General features: G+C 45.0%; 1 protein-coding gene across 2 annotated transcripts; it reads right to left on the bottom strand.

Moving 5' to 3' along the window:
- Positions 1 to 266: 266 nt before the first annotated feature.
- On the bottom strand, positions 267 to 19789 carry LOC134007929 (striated muscle preferentially expressed protein kinase-like). 2 transcript variants are annotated; one of them, XM_062447678.1, is made up of 6 exons: positions 19583 to 19789; positions 18548 to 19205; positions 5796 to 5838; positions 4645 to 4679; positions 3127 to 3231; positions 547 to 896 (listed from the first exon to the last, which is right to left on the bottom strand). In XM_062447678.1, exons 2-6 carry the CDS (start codon positions 18981 to 18983, stop codon positions 553 to 555), a joined length of 963 nt encoding a protein of 320 aa, XP_062303662.1. In that variant the 5' UTR covers positions 18984 to 19205; positions 19583 to 19789; the 3' UTR covers positions 547 to 552. The 2 variants fall into 2 exon arrangements, with proteins under 2 accessions (XP_062303663.1, XP_062303662.1); XM_062447679.1 differs by lacking the exons at positions 4645 to 4679; positions 5796 to 5838 and having other exon boundaries at positions 267 to 896; positions 19583 to 19788.

Here is a 19789-nt window from a genome sequence, read left to right as displayed (position 1 = left end):
TTTGACTCAACCTAACAATCCACAGCATGCCTGTCACAGAAAGACTATGGAGACTTTCTGGGATTATCTAACATTAATCCACAAGGCAAACATTAGTGTGCAAGAAGGCCATGACATGCAAAGCAAGGATGAAAATTACAATCCTGAAATTCTTCAGACATTTTGACTCTACTTCAGACATGATGATCTAACGTTAGAACACATTAGAACCACTCTCAGGTTAGAACTCATCACAGGGTACTTTGGGTCCCAACCCACTATATACAATCAAGACAGGTGATTATAAAGCTGTTAATTAATTAGTGCAGAGTAGGAGGAAAGTATGATCTGAAAACTCCAACCAAGAGTATATGAGAGATGATGTGATAATGTATAAAAAGCACGAGATAAAAAAAAGGATATTCTGAGCTTGAAAAACATGAAAGCTCTGAAAGATATGTTTATCTGGACGTAATGTATGTATGTGTTGGTTGTAAGGTCAAAGTTTTTTATTTGGTCTAATTGGTTTAGTGGCCCATCTTGCTCCTTGGTAGAGTCATGGAGAAGCCTTTCCTACAAAGGCATGGAAAACGTTCTCCCTCTGTATAAACTGAACATGCTTCCATAGTAGTCGCTTCCCACAGACACACTTTCCTCTGACCCCAGAACAGGTCTGGCCAGGTTAGCATGGGAAGCCCGTATCAAGGGCTCCACACCCAGGTGTCTGACAGGTGGGCCCCCTTCAGCGGGAACCCCACCAAAGGCTTGCCTGGCAGCGTGTGATGGGTCATGGGGCCCTGGGGGCCTGGAGCCCAGAGCCATGAGCTCTCTCTCCACAATGGGGTCATGTCCCCCTGGGAGGGTAGCTCTGCGGTCCACACCGTCGGAGCCCAGGTCCATCACTCTGCCTCCCTCACCTGAGGATGGGGACAGAGGGAGAGAAGGGGGAGAGCGGGAGGCGGAGAGAGAGGAAGGAAGAAGGACAGAGAAAATGTGAAGGTTTCTTAAATGAAAGATTGTCAGTGGAGGTAAAATGGAAAGGATAGAGAGAGAGAAGTAGACCCATCATGAGCGAATCACGATTGAGCAGAAAATTGATTCATGGGGGAAAAGGGAAATGGGTGAATATAGTCCCATTCCCACGGCTCCTCCCACACTTAGCACACCATGATTGACATTTGAGTGATTAGAGAAGGAAGACAGAAATGCACTAGCAGCTAAAAGAACTGGAAGCATCAGCATCTCCTCTTAACGACCAAACCCATTTACTGGATCTGCCTAGGGAGAGGAGGGAGTGGGGGAGGTGAGGGTGTGGAGACTGCTAGCTAGCAGCCATGAGGAGCTAGAACTGACTCAGCTCCACAGAAGCTGGAGCTCAAGCCAGCCAGTAGGAGGATTCTTGGCAGAGAGAGATTACGGGAGAAAAGAAATCACACCCTTCAAAATGTTTGTGGCTCTGATCCTTAAGAGGCTTTTTATTTCTCTACGCAGTAACCTCTGACTGTCTCACCTGTTCTCTGCTGAGGGGCTGAGGGTAGGCACAGGTGTGAAAGGGGGATTTCAATTTTATAGATTTGTTTAGTGGTTAATGGGGAACACTATTCTGACAACCACAAATTGGGTTTATGCACCTTTTCAATCACAAACGACTCAGTTGGACTGGAACCAGACTAATTAAGATTTGAAGACGTTCTGGTGGGAAGAAAGTTAGCGCCGGTGGGAAAGAATTTCATTTATTTAACGGGCCTTGGCTACACTCAAACTGGCTGCTATATTTTCTGCCTTTTTCTACCACAGTACTGCACATTTACGTACTAGCAAAAGAAGTACAGAAAGTGACGAATATACACTCTATATTCGTCACTTTCTGTACTTTTTTTGCTGGTACGTAAATGTTATTTTAACAACACTCACTTCAATTTAAACGATGACTTAAGTAAACATTTGAACCATTTAATAAAATAAAATATTGAAACCAGATACATTTGAAAACATCTTAATCAGACATGTTTCAGTTTTCGAGTTTGAGTTTAGAGGTTTCGTTTTGATGCGTCCTCTTCCCAGGGCCGGTAAGGCAGCACTCTTTTTTCCTTATTTTGTTAGATAATGAAGGTGACGTGGACTCACTCCTCCAGCCCCTGGTCAAATGTTACTTTTTCTCTCTCCCTTCCTTCAATACTCTTTTTCTACACATACCACAGTGGACAGAAACGCTCAGGCTGCCAGAGTGAAACCTGAAAGAGCACAAACTGTTTAAGGGACAGAACGTCAAATGAAGTTGTACAGCGACAAGGGGGTGTCCATGTCCGTGGTCTATAATTAGAAATCCTGCTGACCATGCTAGGACGCATTGTGCATGTCATATTTATCACCACAGCCAAAACAAGCAAAAGAAGAGCTGCAAAGGAGTTTGCAAATGCATGGTTAAAGAGCCTGTTTGAATAAATCAAAAGACTATGACATTGGACAACACTGCCATATCTTCAGATCATTTATTTAAAGATGGCATTCTTCTTTTCGAATTGGTTTTATTTTTCCAAGCCACAACATCTTCAAAAAAAAGAAACAACATATACACCTCCATAGCCTGTCACCATATCCAGCCCCAGTCTGATTCATTTGCACGACACACCGCCAGAAGATGCAGGCCCACCACAGGCATGGAGAAGGCCTGGTTATCTGCCTAAACTGGGTCAGTGTGTCACACGGTTGCATCACAACTTAAGGTATTAAAAAGGCCCCTGGCTGTCGCCAACCCTGACCTCGGTGCCTCGCGACTCGTGCCAGCCTGCCCTGCCTGCTATCCAACCAACCCCATTAAACTGCTGTCTGCCAGTTTGCTTTACAGCGACAAGCCTCTTCGCAGAGGGCCAGTGATAAATCTCATTATAGCACCAAACTCAAGCACAAGGCCAGCTTTTGCAAGCTAGCACTGACACAATTTCACAAAAATGATAACCATATCACTCGCAAATGTCAATACAGTGAATAAGTTATATTTATTTATACGTCACCAATAAATAAGTAAGAAACAGTTCATATTGAACAGTCTTTGAAGGATGTGCTTTGCTAATCCAAGGAAAACAGACTTGATTGATAAGGACTTTTGAGTCCCAGACCGTGCTGGGAATGAAGGCTGTGATTTACCTGAAGTCACTCTCCGGCCAGACTTATCATGCTGTCTCCCGGATCCTTCCTTGGTTTCCATGGGTACCTGGGACTCTGTAGCTTCATCTTCAGTTGTCTCAGAGTCTAGGGGGTGAGAAGAAGAGGAGGATGAGTGGAGGAAGAGGAGGAGATGAACAGATGGAGTGGAAAGGCAGAGGAGAAGGAGAGTAGACGGTGAGAAAGACAGGGTCGAGACAGGAAAGGGAGGGGAAGACGAGAAGGGGAAAAGGGACGTCACGAGGAGGAGAAGAGCAGGCGATTGAAAGATGACAAAGAAATAAGGAGGAGGGGGAGACAAAGAGAGGAGGAGGCGTAAAACAACAGCTGAGTCACACAGACAAATGACACTTCAAATTCACTTAGCAGCAGAGAGGATGATGGGTAATACGGCGAAGCAGTGCGAACCCTCCTGGGGAGGAGTAAATGAGGTCACCACTGAACCCTGACTCACAGCCAGCTGGGGCTCTCTCTTTCTTGCACATACACTCACACACCTAAAACTCCCACAGGTTATCTGTGACAAAGATATAAAATATGTCTACCAGTGAAATAGTCTTACACGATCATGCCATCAGACCAGCAGTGCATAGCTACCAATATATGACAGGTACAGCAACCATTAAGAAGGCAGTACCTGTGTCAACCATTGTGAATACTGTTTTAGACTGACTTAGACAACCCTAACAGCACCTATAGGTCTAGATGGCTGGGCTGATGGGTTTTCAAAGTGCACGGCTGTAGAGCTGGCAACTGAAAGTGCTGAATCAGATCTACCATCTGACCTTCTCTGAGTTTATGGCTTGCAGGACTCTCAAAGGGCACTCCCTCAACATGGTTTACTGCTTTTCTCTTTAATTTGACCCAGTAATGATGTCTAGACTCTAGTTATATTAGAGGCTTGGCTCACATAATGACTTAATTGTGCCCTTTGATACAAGGTCTTTATTCAAAGCGTTTCAAAGCAGAAAAGTCGATTTCATGACCTTTAATGGGGATCAATATGGATGTAGGAAGCTGGCTAGGGCAGATTTTTGTGTCGAGGACATGAAAAAGTAGACAACGTCAGTCTAGTTGAAGACAGAATTGAGGCCATTAGCTGGGATAGGCAGCTCTCATTGGAGGCAGAAGGCTGGTACGTTTGATAGAACTAAATTCCACCCAAACAGATGCAGTAGCAGGAGGCTACTTGTATTTTTACTCCACCCATGTGTTTACGTACAGAAACTGCTTTTTTGATTAAATTAAATTATTTTAGGGCGCCCCCTAAAAGAATTTAACAGATACAATACATTGATGAATGACCAAGGTAGTATAGCTTAATATGAAACACTGGCAGCCTTGAGTCATACCAAAAAGTCACATCATAGATGGTTGACTAATGGAAAACAAGGGAGTGAAGGACAGAAAGAGAGATAACAAAGAGAGGGAGGGAGAGTGTTTAAGAAAGAGAGATAGAGATGAATATGAAGGATAACAACAGCAATAATTCAGGTTTACCATAGCTTTGCTTTCGGCAGGAGCGGAAAACTTCGCTTCCATAGTGGCAGCAAGAGAGGGCAGACAGGAGAGCACCGTTACTATGGAAACCACCCTCTCTCTCACCCACACGGCCAATCCTCTCGTCCGTGCCCATTAGAATCTAAAACCACCCAAACAGCCCCCCTGACACACAAATACAATCACTGGTTAGAGCCCATATGGGCCACAAAAAGAAAGAGAGAGACAGTGAGGGAGAGGGGTGATGGGAAAGAGAGATAGTGAGAAGAGAGAGACAGAGAAAGAGGGAAAGAGAGAGGCAAATGAAGCTACGCCTCATTGCACTAAGCTAATGTCAAATGAGCTTCTCCTGCTAGATGACTACAGGAAGTGTATTGTACCGTATTTTGTTGGTTAAATCGACAAAATGAGGGTAGAGTCAATGAGGAGGGACCAATAACAATTGTAAGAGAATGTTCACAGCCCATTTTCTGTGTGCATAAGTGTGTGTGTCAGAGTTTGTGGAAGCGTGTCAATGTGAATATGTTTGTGTGGCTGTGTGTGTGTGTATGTGTACAGCAGCCACCACCCTAGTGTGTCAAATCTACAGCAGCACGCGAAATAGTTTACACACCATGTTCGGCAAATTAACTCAACAGTATTGTTGAGTATAGGAGGTTGTGTGTGTTCACCCTGTCTTGCTGCAGTGTACTGTGTGTAAGTATATGAATCCAGTGAATCTGATCTGCAGCAAACAGGAAATCTGATTTGGAAACATTTGTTTTGGTAGAGAAGACAGATGACCACCATCAACCAAGAGGTTCAGATTTTTTTTTTTTGGAGGATGTTATGCAATGATGAGATGCAACAATAGGAATACAATAAAATTGCTTTGTGGGGGTGGACTTACTTCCGCACACTGAATATTTAATAATCCCACTATCTTCTCCAGCTCTGATTAAGGCATTAAAAATGTATGGATAGCAACCCAAAGATTTTCAACTGGGACTTTAATATAAGAATGAAATGATCGGAACAGATTAAACTTGACTTGTATACACAGTGGGGGTTTACACATGCACAGCAGACATGCAGTCTGTCTGCCTGTGGTACAGTAAGACTGCATATGGGTTTGTCTGTGTTTTAGATAAGAGGCCATCCTGACCACACACCATGAGTTAACCTGCCGAAGGTCCTCGTGGAGTGTCCAGTCCTCTGGAAACAAGACAGACACAAGATCATTGTTAGAAGCACAAAAACAAAAAAATCTCGGAATAAGACACAAATACACTAGAATCCTAAAAGCAATATCAAAACCAGGATATTTTGTAGAAAACTGACTGACTGACTGACTGGCTGGCTGCCTGTCAGTAATGCTGGAGGGAAACAGCAGTGTAATGACTCATCTGATAGATGTCCCTGTGCTTGCTAAGCACCCCTTGGCTTTGTGTGAATAATATGAAACTTGAAGATGAGAAACACTCATTCTACTGCATTCTAACTGCTGGTGGTAGATGTGCTAGGACCAGTGGAGGATGGCCTCAGCCTTCAGCCTTTTTCTGTGATAAAGTTTTCCTTGTGGCTGTAAGGCCTATAAGTAATGATTCCTGGGATAGATTTACCCTCTGCTCCTCTCCTTCTTCTAGTTCTTTCCTGCTCTCTTTCTCCCCCCCCCTCTCTCTCTCTCCCCCGCTCCCCTCTCTCTCCCCCCCCCCTCACTCTGTCTCTCTCTCCAAGTACCCTCTCAGCCACAAGCAGTTGGATGGAGTGTTTCTGGTGTCTATTGTGATGTGACAGCAGCCATTGAAATCTTCCATTGTCCTCTCCTCACTCTGATGACACAGTATCTCCAGGCAATTATATCAGCAAACAGCAGACACGCAAACAACATCCAACTGGATGCTACTGCGCAATGATGCCAAAGAGCTTTGAAAGAACCCGCAAAAGCTTCATAAAGAGCTAAAACCGAAACCGTTTTGAAATGAAAACAATTTCATTGCGTCTCTATTGATTCCCCTTGCAAGAAGTGGAGGTGGAAGAATTTGACACAGATCGTTTACAATGTGAGAGCCAGTAGAGGTACAGAGAACAACAGTAGTGCGATAGTAAAGTCATATGGATCCTTGTCTCCTGCTTCTCTGACGGTAGGTATCAGGTATCTGTGCTGTGGCCCACTGACACACTTACCTGCTCTCTACACACACACATTGCTACCCAGACCAAGACATAGGCAAAACAATGATCCTTTCAAGACTGCACACGCAGATTTGCAGTGGGCTAAAAGTATTTTTGTAATTTTTTACACATGCTAAATATATTGGTCTGTTGCCCTAGGATGAGGAATACAACACTTAGCAAGCCTTTGTCTGTAAAAGACTCTGTTTTCCTGAAATTAGTTTTGATGTTTCCTTCTCCACCCAGGGGCGATTCTTTGTCATTGTGTCACAGCAGGTAGCTGGGTCGTCCTCAGAGACGAGGAGCTTTGCCCCTGGATATGGGGAGCATCACCCTGTGAGATGTTTTCCATGTGTTCACAACATTCATGACCCTTTCTAGTCTAGAGTCATTCTACTAGCAATAACTAGAATGTACAGGGTAGGAAGTAAATATCAAGTAACCTTAATATGGATATTTGTACTTTAATGCTGTGGCATTTAGATAATTGTTTAGATGAATCAAGATGCAAAGCCCAAATAATATCTTGACGATCAGACTTTCAAAGGATACATTACTATGGAGCTAATTAAGTGTCAAAAAGAAAAAAACCCACCTGAAATCTTTTCTTGGACCAGATTTTCTTCATGTTTGAAAGTAGTGTTGAGGTTCTTCTGTGTAGCAGTTTACCTGTGGCGTTGGTCACAAAAACATCCCCGAAACCTCCCTTCAAACCACTAGGGTGTGGCAGCCCAAAAAATATCTGTCCCAGCGATACTCAGCTTTAAGATGTGTGGGTGTGCACATTCTCCTGGCCGCGAAGAGAAGCAGAGAGAGAAGAGGAGAGGCAGAGGAGAGGAGGATGCGAAAGCAGGAGCAGGTGTCTTTGTGTCAGAGAGTGTTTCCTCTGTGCGATTAGCCACCGCAGCCCCTCTCTGACGTGTTCTGCTGGAGGGGGCGATTCTCCGCCTCTTAAAACCTCTGCCCCCCCCCCCCCCCTCTCCTTCTTCTCCTTTATTAAAGCCCCTCTTAACAGCAGGCAGCCGGGGGAGAGACCGGGGGAAGGAAGGAAGGACGGAGAAATGGAGAGATGTGGAAACGAGAAGAGGAGGAGAGAAAGAGGGAAGAACAACACAGTCAGCCTCTACACAGCATCCTCCTCTCTCTGCAGCATCAACAGCAAGTGAGAGGAGAGACAGACGGCGAGGAGGGAAGGAGGGTGGAGATGGGGAGAGAGAGAGGGACAGAGACAGAGACAAAGGAGAAGAAGCCCAAGAGAATGAGTTTGAGAAGAAGAACTCAATAAATAGCAGGCGTATCAGGATGAGAGAGGAATGATGGCTGAATAAAAGAGAGATGGAGAGCCAGGGGTAAAAGAGCAAGAGAGGGAGAATCACTCCTGTTCTGGGGGGTGGAGGGGGGGGATTTCCTCCTCCTCCTCGCCACTGCACCCTCCCTAAATCCTTCACCCAAAACGCCTTCTTTTCCTTTTCTTCCTCCATTACTACTGTTCCATTCTAGCACCCACCAGTGCCTTCTCCACAAGGCAAAACACACAGAGGGAGAGGGGGAGAGGGAGAGGAGAGAGAGACAGAGAGAGAGAGAGAGAGAGAGAGAGAGAGAGAGAGAGAGAGAGAGGGGGGGGGGGAATAGAAGGGGAGAATGCAGCCTCCAGCAGATCATCTATTATACATGCAGAGCCAGTGTGTCTGTGACGGTGAATTAAACTGAGGGTCTGTGGTCGTGTCGCTACGACGACGTTTAGCCGGCAGACATTTGCACCAGGGCACCAACATAAACAGCCTCTCTTCCCCCCGACACGTAAACCCAGAACAATGAAAGATGTGCTGATATAAATAAAGCTTTGGGAAGATTTCCCTGATCAACATCTAGACATAGTGTATAGTAAACAGCCTAATCAATACATTGTACAGTTAATGTTGATGTGTGTGTAATTAGGCAGATTTTTGTTGTGCTTCTCTGTAAGGTTCAGTGTGTCACTGGGTCAGAATCAGAATCGCTTGAAGATTGATTCTTCCACAAATCTGTATTATTTACTTGTTTACGTTGACAATGTTGTCGATTTATTTGTTTGTTTACCTAGGCTGATTGTCCCTTTATGTACGTGGGGGAATATTAACACGGACAGTTATTATAACAGTAGTAAAAAGAAGCTGATACATATAGAATAAATTGATAAAATATCAAAAAGAGAGCTGAACAAATAGAGGGATGAAAGGAGAGATGGATGGATACATAAAAAAGAAAGATATTGAACTTGGAAGGTATGTTTTGCTTGTGTGCTGAAGGGCAGACAAGGATGAGAGGAGCACAGCATCCTCCTTTGTTCCCACCTGACACCTCACAACCCCCTCTGTAATTAATAGGCTGTCATCAAGTGAAACACACACACACAGGCACAGCCCAAAACATTATACGCGTACACGTAATTACTTGACTGCCTTATTTACTAGTCTTTTAACACCTGCACATACACACACACACACACACCAGGGCACGTCTGTGTACTCCACACCTCAATTCATCAGCCATCTAAATATAATCTGTCAGCAACCCATATTTTTAAGAGAAATCAACCATCCTAAGTGAATTTGAGTAGGCAGACACATACTCAAACACATACGCTCACACACATGCACATACTCTAACATGTATGCACACACACAGGGACACACACACATGTTTGCACATCCACACACACGTACATGCACACACATACACATGTACAAGAGTCTGTCCGTACACACGCACGTACATATACACAGGGAAAGGCATTGATTGCTTTGGTAAACAACATCCTTTTTTGCGTTACTTAGGAAGACCTGCTACTGCTTGTGGAGACTGAGACAGAATCAGGCAGGCAGACAGGCAGGACCCCGACAGACAGACGGGTCAAATCAAATAGACAGGCTCACATTTGTAGCTTCTCACTGATCAAGGCTGAATAAGCTCCCTTTTGCTGTCTCCATTCTGTCTTTCTCTCCACATTCCTTTCTTTTTTCAACCGCTCAATCTCACTTTATTCTCTCCCCCCCACCCCAACTCCATCCTCTCCTCCACCTCAGCCCAACCTCCTGGCCCACATCTCCAGGAAGGAGGGATCAATAAAAACGTTTTCTGTCCGACAGAAGATACACACCACCACAGACACAGTCCACTCATCTCCCCCTGGGATCAATATGCTGGAAGGCCAATCAGGACACAGCCTCATATTACTGGCATCCAATGAGAACCCAGGAATCGAAGGATGGTTTTTAAACAAATACACCATTTGGGATTCAGACATAGCCTGGCTCTGCCCTCCTACGTACTTCCGCTCAATTTTCATTTTGCTTCTGTACTGCGTCTGAGCTTGAGGTATATTGGTCAGATGTCTCCGGTAAACGTTTTACCGGTCCAATCAGAGAACAGAGGGAGTGGCTGAGAACGATGACGTTGATGTTGTGCGCTAGTTTGAGTTGTAGTTCCGTAATGGCGGCGGAGAAAGATGCGAGCGAAGCCATTCGGTCCGTTGTGGCAACGCTGCCGAATATCCAGAAGTTAAAGCCGGAGTAAGAACAATCATTGATCCCCATGGGGATCATTTGATTTTCCAGCTAGCTCCGTTAGTGGTGAAGGAGTTGGCTAAAGCGAACGCCATCAATTGGTTATGGCAGATCCAGAGTTGCTCTGTGTAGACCCAATAGTTTTAAACTTCAACAGAGTACCCGCCTTCAAGGAAGTTAACGCTTGTCAATGGAGCGAGCCCAGACTCTGTACAAATGCAATGTACGAGCGTCCAGTTAGGTATGGAGGACCAAACCTGCCATATTTACAAATGAATGAATGAATAAATAAATGTCCACATCCATGCATTTAGACAGAAATAAACGAATATATGTATTAATTAATGCACAATTGTCAATCAATAGTTACATATATTTTACTTTTATGTATGTATTTATTTTTGTATTCATTTATTTATTGATTGATTTATTCATTTATTGATTGATTTATTCATTTATTTATTCATTCATTTATTTATTCATTCATTAATTTATTCATTCATTCATTCGTTCATTGTTCCCAATATGATAATGGGAGGAGGCTTTTGTTGGTTTGACAATCAACAATCAGGATTTTTTATTTTAAATGTTTACATTTTGAGAATTGATCGGATATCGTTTTTATGGACAACATAGCCTACATGGCCAGGCTGGCCGACCTCGTTGAAAACAAAGATTTAATTATATTTGGATAAACAAACATGTTATAAAGATTTGACTACGTTAGTTGTGGGCTATCACTTAACACCCAACTTCACTACGCTGACCGGCCAACCATGTGTTTACCCCGTTAAAAACGATATCCGATCAATGTACCATGTCAGCTTTACATGTATAAAAGGAAAAGCTCAGAGAAGGTGAAAGGCTTGGTGACCAGCGTGGAGAAATGCGCGTCTAGTGTGAACAGCATCGCGTCATTCGTAGCAGATTGTGGCGCTTCAGGGCGCTTTGCAACCAGTGTGTCCCAGGCGTTAGCTAGATTGAATCTAATGGCTCTGGATTGATTGCAATGTCTGAACGTCAGTTTCCACGCCTACTGGCCTCCTCTCATTATCATATTGGGAACAATGAATGAATGAATGAATGAATAAATGAATGAATACATAAATAAATCAATACATCAATCAATCAATAAATGAATACAAAAATAAATACATACATACATTTAAAATATATGTAACTATTGATTGACAATTGTGCATTAATTAATACATATATTCGTTTATTTCTGTCTAAATGCATGGATGTGGACAATTATTTATTCATTCATTCATTTGTAAATATGGCAAGTTTGGTCCTCCGTAGTTAGGACCAGGCTAATTCAGACATCCTTAGGAAAGTAATTTGACATTGCTGTAAAGTGCATTGAATGTAATCTAAAATGTACAAACCCCAGTTGGTTTCTTTCTTACATAGCAGAGCAAGGCCATGGAACACCACAAGTACAAGATTTTGTTCATTAATTTAATCATACATTCAAGCATAAGCACAAACAGCGCCAGACAAAACAGCTTTGTCATTCAGATAACAACAACGATTAATATGACTGCTGGAGCTGCACTAATTATTCTGAAACAATGAGAAAGACAGCTGACTTCATGGGGCAACATTGATTTTGGGACAGCTCTCGGCAGTGTAACCCTGGTGAATTCTGGGAAGCATACAACTCTCTCAGCAGCATTTATCTGCTACTAGACGTTCTAGATAGACTCTGACAATTCCATTGTAGTCCATTTCAGTCCAGCCTAATCAATCTCAGCACAGTCCAAGCTAGCCCAATTAATCCCAGATCTTGCCCAGCCCAATCTATTTTAGCCCAGCCCAGTCTAGCCCAGCTCAGTCCAGTCCAGCAAGGGTGAGAAACTGAAGTTACTATGGAAGCGAGAGCACAGTCCTACCAACTCTACAACTCTTCCTTAAAACCATTGTCTGTTTCTCTAAATGGAACCTGACATGGAGAGAAAGTGTGTGTCAGTGGGTAGATATGTTTATCAGACACATAACAGCTGTAGTGGCGTAGTTGGCAGTGCCAGTCTGCAACCTGATCTTACCACTTAATCCTCGACACATGACTGACCATACCAATGTTTGTGTGTGTGTGTGTGCTGTCTGACTGTGCACCAGTAAAAAAGGGAAAACCCCTACACACACACACCCCAACACATCACACAAACACACGTACACAAAACAATGTTGTCTTGATGGGCACATAGAAATATTGATAAAGCACTGTATTAACACAGACAAGTGGATGGACAGACAGACAGATGGGTATAGCTCAGTGGTAAAGTGGAATATTACTGTGATAAAAGTGGTAAAGCACTTGATAGATAAGAGGTCCCAGGTTTTTTTTTTGGGGGGGGGGGGGGGATAAAAGCACGATGGAAAGAAACAGACAGACAGATAGACAGACAGACTGACTGACAGACTGATTGACTGACAGATAGTCAGGCTTAGCAGACAGGCAGGCAGACAAACAGGCTAACAGACAGACAGACAGCTGTGTAAGAGAAACAGACAAAAGCTAAAAACGTTAGAACCTTCAAAACAGACAGGCAGGCTACTGTGAGTAGCTCATAAGGTGGGTACCAGAGAACTTAAGTTAGCCAGACACCTGTTGACTCCCACCCTGCGCCACACAGGGTCTGGGAGAGCGATAGTGGGCTTTCTAGGAAGTAGTCGTCTAAGCCAGTGTTTCCCAACCGGGGTGCCGCGGCACCCTGGGGTGCCATCTGATGAGAGCAGGGGTGCCGTGTAAAAGTCAACCAGTAGCGGACTGGCCATCCACTGTCCGGGAGAATTCCCGGTGGGCCGAGACACGTCTGAGCCGGAGGGCCGCTTGCCTTATAACTACTGATAAAATGTTGGCAGAAGATTGAGCGACACGGTTGGCCGTCCCCCATTTCCCCAAGGCCGGTTGGTCTATTCCAAATGAACGTCTGTGCAGCCATTACCCCGCCCCCTTTGTGTCGCTTACACTCAACAGTGACACTGATATCGAAAGCTAGCTAGTAGAGACTATATAACGATCGAAAACCAGGCTAAGAAACGTAAGGGGCTGAAAAATAAGAGAAAAAAAGACATCATCTTCACTAGACAACGTTTTACCAATTGAAAAATGGCTATGTTTATTTTACATAAAGCTCTAAAAACTATTTTGCGCTCAAATAAAGGCCCAAAAATTTCGCACGCGCATCATGCACGCTCGCATGAACTGTGAAACTCCCTAATTTGCATTACATCAAACACAGAATGTGGATGCATTGGCAGGGCAGCTGTGGTGGCGTATACGGGGGCCGGTTCTGGTGGGCCAGACTGGATAAAAGTCCAGGGACTTTTAACCCTTTACTCACAGTCCGTCCCTGCCTTCAACAAATGTTCCTTGTAGCTGGATGAGTCGACTGACATTAGTGGGCACGCACGCTCAGCTCCTGGCAAACGATTCGTAGATGGCGACAGCATTAGAGAAACTTTTATTTTGTAAATCAATGTCTGACAAAACAACGGGAGGAGAAATATATTGTGTGACAGCAGAGTATCTTGAACAGGGGGGGTTGAATTGGAAGGACTGTCACAGTTTATGTACTGATGGGGCCGCTGCCATGATGGGGAGTACGAAGGGCTTCATTAGCAGAGTCAGAGCGCAAAACCCAGGGGCGTTTTTTCCTACAGGCGGTATAGGCGGTCGCCTAGGGCGCCACTCAGAGGGGGGCGCAAAAAAATAAATAAATGCTGGACTGTTTTTTTTGGCGCCCCCTTCTATATCTCCAACCAATATTGGAGATATTAGTCACATTCTCTCCCTCATCGCTTCCTCAATCAGGAGAATTCGGGATATGTAGAGTGAAGTCATTTTTATTTTGAAACTTTTTTAAGGGTGCCATGACTGAAAAAAGGTTGGGAAACACTGGTCTAAGCTACAATACTTTCAGTGGCAGCCATTATAGGTGAAGAGAGTAAAGTGACTAGTCTCTTTGTAGGAGAAGATTCAACAGAGGGATGTTAAACTTGTCCAGTGCGTTGAATTTCCCAGTGCATTTAAACAATACATTCACAGCCACATGCATGCGTGTGTGTGTGTGTGTACGTCCAACCTCAACTCAGACTCACCCTTCAGTTTCTTCCTCCTGGGACCACTCACACTTTCACACTTCTCAAGGCCTTCCGAGCATCAAGCAACTCCTTTCTGATCATTTTTCCAGTTGCATCCGATGTCCTGCCTGCCTGTCTGCCTTCCTTCCTTTCTTTCTTTTTCTTTCTTACTTCCTCTACGCTGTCTTAAAAAAAGGGATGTTTTCTTCTTTTATTCCTTGTCACAGTCCACTCTCAGACCCCCCTTGAGGACAGTATCCCTCTCTCTTCTCCTTTCTTCTATTCTCTTTTCCTCTCTTCTCCCAGTGCTGAGTCAGGGGGAAACCCACGGGGGCAAGATTGACCTCATCAAGATGGCCCCCCTCTCCCTGTTGCAATGCAGGTTATTTCCCAGCTCCTACTGAGGTGAACTGGTGCTCCATAAAATGGCTTCTGCACAAGTCGTGGCCAGGATGAGGGCGAAGATCCTAAGATGGCCGCTGCTCTTAGTAGGTCCCTCGGTTCACCTTCTCTCCCAGGGTTCTTTCTCCTGTTCCCATCTTTCTCTCCACACTGCTCCCCCTTACTCCGACACCCTACAGGACAAGTCTTCTATTTTGAGTGGGGTTGTCGCCCCCCCCACCCACCCCAAACCCCTCACCCCACCTCCCAGTCCAAAGCTGTGTACAGGATAGACCCTGCTCCCCCTCTCTGTACTCATGAGCCGGGGATTACATGCACAAACACACACACACATATGAGAACACACACAAACAGGACACGCTAACTCTATTTCTATCATACACACACAGTCAGAAAAACATTCTATACTGTCTTTTTCTCTCACTCACACACACAGACACACACACACATAAACACACACACACACAAAGGCAGGATGACCTCCACTGTCCTGTCAGCTATGGTGTCCAGTCACTTTGAATCCATTTGCAAGAAGGAAGTTGACTGACAGGAAAACAGACACTTGCTTCTTGCAGACTTCCTAAAAGTAAAAGCTTCAATGGGCTTCAAACCCAAACAAACTTTACTATGAATCTATTACCGTAACAAGCTTGTAACTTCACAAAGCCTTTTTAAAAGTTGACATTGACTTTGTTGTGGCATCCAAAGCTGTTAGTTAGTTTTTTTTTAAATAGTATTTACGACTCATATAAATTTGAGAGGTTATATTCTCTGGGACTAAAATGGACACCCGTTTGATGAGGATATCAAATGTTAGCCTCAGGGACAAAAACATTTCTAAGTTGTAATACATTTTTAGACATGTTTATCTAGTTAATTTTACATCCAAGACATAAAACTACAGTAAATGTATTCTTAGGGGTGGATTCCTGACTCCAACTGAATGTGGCTGTGCTGCACACGTAGCATCACTGAGCTACAGCAGATTCACATGAAGTCATAAGTTACTATGTTTGAAACTCACTCAGGAGGAAGTTCTGGGAAGGGTGGGGTGAGATGGGGCACAACTTTGGTACTAGGGAAGGGGTTGAGTTCATTCTAATATTACTGTATGTTTGAATTGTATCTGACATTTAACCCTTGTGTTCTCTTCGGGTCATTCTGACCCATCAGTCATTGTGACCCACCGACGTATTGCGTCAACTTTACCGCATACAAAAACAAAGTGAAGCATTTTCTTTGAACCGTCGGGCTGCCTCAGACCCCCCACATTGCAAAGGTTAAAATACAATTCTTTTTATTTGTTTTTGTATTGGGTAAAATTGGGTAAACACAACGATGGCTGCCTTCGGGTCATGTGACCCGAAGGCAGCACAAGGGTTAAACACAGTACCAAAAAGCAAGATAGACAAGTTTTATCGGGTTAGATCTGTGACTTTGAGCAAAGGCTAACCAATTTATTATGTTGCAGCGACTCAAAATGGTTCAGTCTCTATTTGATTTTTTCTATCCCTTCTGTTACACCCTTTCTCATCATCTCTATCTCTTGGCATCTCTCCCTTGACAAATAAAGACACACACTGTCCAAGTAAGTCGGAGGGATCCTCTATCCTCGTGCTGGGTCAGACATGTAAACACCAGATGCTAATGCCTCACTAGGTGAGTCAGTAAGGCCAGCAATCCTGAGCAATAGATGACATTAAGATCATAGACCTGAAACCCAGTCAGCCGTGTGATTGGTAGGATCCCAGCTGCTGATATCTTAAAGGGACAGAGGTGTCTGACTCTCTCTCTCATTCTATCTATCTATCTATCTATCTGTCTTACTAGCTGTCTATCTATCTGTCTGTCTTTCTGCCTGCCTGTTTGTCAACCTGTCTGTCATCACACTTTCATCCAATCTGTCTCTCTCTTCTTTTCCCCCAATCTCCCTATCTCTCTCTTTCTTTCTCCTTGACTGTCTGTATCGCTCTCTCTTTCTCTCTCAAACAAATGCAAACATATACACACACTCCGTCACTCTGATGAAGCAAGCATTGGCCTGTGGCTAGCATGCCCCCAAGCCTTCAGTGTCAGGGGCTATACTTATCGGCAACGTGTGCCTGTGTAACAGGACACACCGCATGCATTCACACGGCCCTCTCATACCAGGCTGCTGGCACATACCACACTATAAATATACCCTGGGGGGAGAGAGAGATACTGTAGACAGGGAGAGGGAAAGAGAGAGAGACAGAGAAAGAGATAGAAAGAGAGCGAGAGAGAGAAAGAGAGAGAGGAGTAGGAGAGAGAGAGAGACCAGGAGATAGTAAGAGATAGCAAGAGTGAGAGAAAGAGGGGAGGAGAGAGAGAGAGAGAGAGAGAGAGAGAGAGAGAGAGAGAGAGAGAGAGAGAGAAGGTGATGAGTGATAGGACAACTGGGCCCTGCCTGCGTGGTCTGGGAGAGTGTGTGTGTGAGGGACAGAGAGAGAGAGATTGTCAGGAATGGTGTGGGAGACGTGTGATAAGCTGAGAGACTCAGACAGAAGCCAAAGACGTCAGAGGCAGTTGGGAGGGAGGGAGGGGGAGGTTGTCAGGGAGAACGAGGGGGACAGGGGGGTTGAGGGAAAGCTACAACAGAGAGGTGGTGGGGGGTTCAGTGAGCGTGACATTTGGTTGACATCATCACGTCTAACTGGAGGCAGAGAGGAGAGGACCGCCCTTTCAGAAGAACCCTAAGGCTATCTGTCTGTCAGATTCCTGCTGTCAGAAGGCCATCTCCAGACTCTCTCCCTGGCTGATAACAGAGAGGGCTGGTATGAAACTGGCCTGGCCAGTACTTTTGGCCTGCAGCTTATTCAAGGCAACAAAAGTATTCTTTCATAGCTTCGTAGGCTTCACTCCATGGCTGTGGCTGAGTGGTGGGCTGCTTCTGAAAGGAGTTAAGAAGTACAGCAGGGGTGTGTGGTTCTTCATCTGACCTCAGCTATTCTGTATCCACTCTATTCTGCCAGAGATTATGTGTAGGGCCGTGTACACACTTGCTTTCTGTGTCTCTCTCTCTCTCTCTCTCTTGCTTTCTCTCTCTCTCTTTCGCTCTCTCTTCTCTCTATCTAACATGCACGCATGGTTGTGCCAGTCCTCACTCCTGGTGACCTTTGAACATTCCCCTTTTAAGTGAACTTCATCAGCAGCAGCTTGTCCCCCCTGCTGCCCTGAGGAGCAGTGGGAGGTTCACCTGCCAGGCCAAAGGAAGGCAGAGACAGACGATGGGGGTCACAGTGAGAGAACCCATCCTAAATATATATCTGCTTTTTATACCAGCAGGATAATTATGGCTCTGCTCTCCATCTGTGTGCATGTGTGTGTTTGTGCGTGTGTGTGTTTGTGTGTGTGCACTGTGTGTGTGAGTAAACCCACCCTAAGCAGTATCTCTGTTTAGACCCACCGCAAATTTGAGAGACTATAACCTTCCTCAACATCACCAAAACGTAAATCTCCTACTGGTACAAGGTCATAGTGAAGGCTGCAAGGTCATAGTGCAGGCTGCAAGGCCACGTTCCACCACCACACCAGTGACACCATTAACCACATACCACGCAACTTCTCACAGATTGCTTCATTTGTTCATTCATTCGGTCATTCCTTCAACATCTCCGGCCGTTCCATTGACCTATTACAGCCCTTTCCTCATCTTCAACCCCCCCCCCCCAAACGCCCCCCCCCCTCACCTTCTCCCAGGTCCATCACGGCCAGCAGAGCACTGCTCCTGGCCTCCCCCAGACTGTTGGTGGCCACGCACGTGTAGAGGCCAGCGTCGCCAGGCTTGCAGTCCCTGATCCACAGCCCCCCCGCGTCCCCGTCGCCCGAGGGGGCTCGCAGCTCCTCCTCGTTGTGGTACCAACACAGGGTGGGGCGCGGGTGTCCCCCCACCGACACCCTCAGCCTGATGTCACATCCCGTGCCTACAGCTGCCTTGCGGAGTTTACGAAGGAAGACCGGAAGGGCCGCATCAGGGGGGGGGGTGTCTTCCTTTGTCCCGGGGTCCGCTTCCACCCGGTCCAAGTTGGCGACTTTTGCCCGTTTAGAGGGGATGTTGGAGGGGCCGTTGTGAGCTCCACTGATGTCGGCCATTTTTTTTGTGTTTGAGACTTGGGATATGTCCATGGTGCAAGCAGGCAAGTTGGCAGCTGGTTCGGGGTGTGGAGGTGTTCTGGTGGGTCAGATGTCTGGAGAAGACCGTCCTGTAGTGACTGAGAACCTCTGACACCCTCAGGGCTCCTGCTTTTTGAGGGTCTTGTCGGAATCATCCAGGGCTTCCGGAAGCTCCAGATCCATCACCAACGGCAACATTGAGCTCTCCATTCTGGTACACATTCAGACTGTAGACTGAAGGTTGTAGTTTGTAAGTTGGGGAACTAAAATTCTTATGGATTTTGAACGCTCACAACTTGTGATCTTCATTATGTCATGTTATGTTAAATGATGAATTATCATGTTAAATACCATCATTGTTACAATTATGTAATTACTGTGTAGTTACCATGTAGTATAAGCATTTAAAGTGTAATCACAGAAACCCAGCTGTCTTACAGTTTGTCTTACTCTATTCAATCACCAACTGTAATGAGGCGACATTTACAATAACATAAGCACCTTATACATGTTACTAAGTTAATTCTATTAAATTGTTATACAATAACCATGAAATAACTCTTATGTAAAACCCCAAAATAGAATTTGATCAACTTAATGACTTGGCTTACCTTGGTGACAGTGCCATTGATGGAATCTCTTGTCACATCCTCACAAAATCCAGTCAAAGTAACACGAGATCTGGAGAGCCAAAAGTTTCATCTCAAATCAATTAGGGCAAGCGGTGTGTATGGCGTCCTCAGACGGGCAGGACAGCCGAGTGCGAGTCCTGTCTGGATCATGTGGCATTAGCAGCCTGAGCTCCGACCCCTTTGAAG

The sequence above is a fragment of the Osmerus eperlanus genome, chromosome 21 (assembly GCF_963692335.1).
Source record: "Osmerus eperlanus chromosome 21, fOsmEpe2.1, whole genome shotgun sequence".
Taxonomy (NCBI): Eukaryota; Metazoa; Chordata; class Actinopteri; order Osmeriformes; family Osmeridae; genus Osmerus; species Osmerus eperlanus.
Note: the sequence above shows the minus strand (reverse complement) of the source record. Positions and strands in the feature narration are given on the sequence as shown.

What these genes read in the sequence shown, in the direction of transcription:
- LOC134007929 (XM_062447678.1), bottom strand. Translation starts at nt 18,983, where the DNA reads ATGGACATATCCCAAGTCTCAAACACAAAAAAAATGGCCGACATCAGT. An exon ending in CGTGATGGACCTGGGAGAAG is followed by an intron (nt 5,839 to 18,547) that starts GTGAGGGGGGGG and finishes TCTTGTTTCCAG; the next exon opens with AGGACTGGACACTCCACGAG. An exon ending in CTTCGGCAGGTTAACTCATG is followed by an intron (nt 4,680 to 5,795) that starts GTGTGTGGTCAG and finishes CCACTATGGAAG; the next exon opens with CGAAGTTTTCCGCTCCTGCC.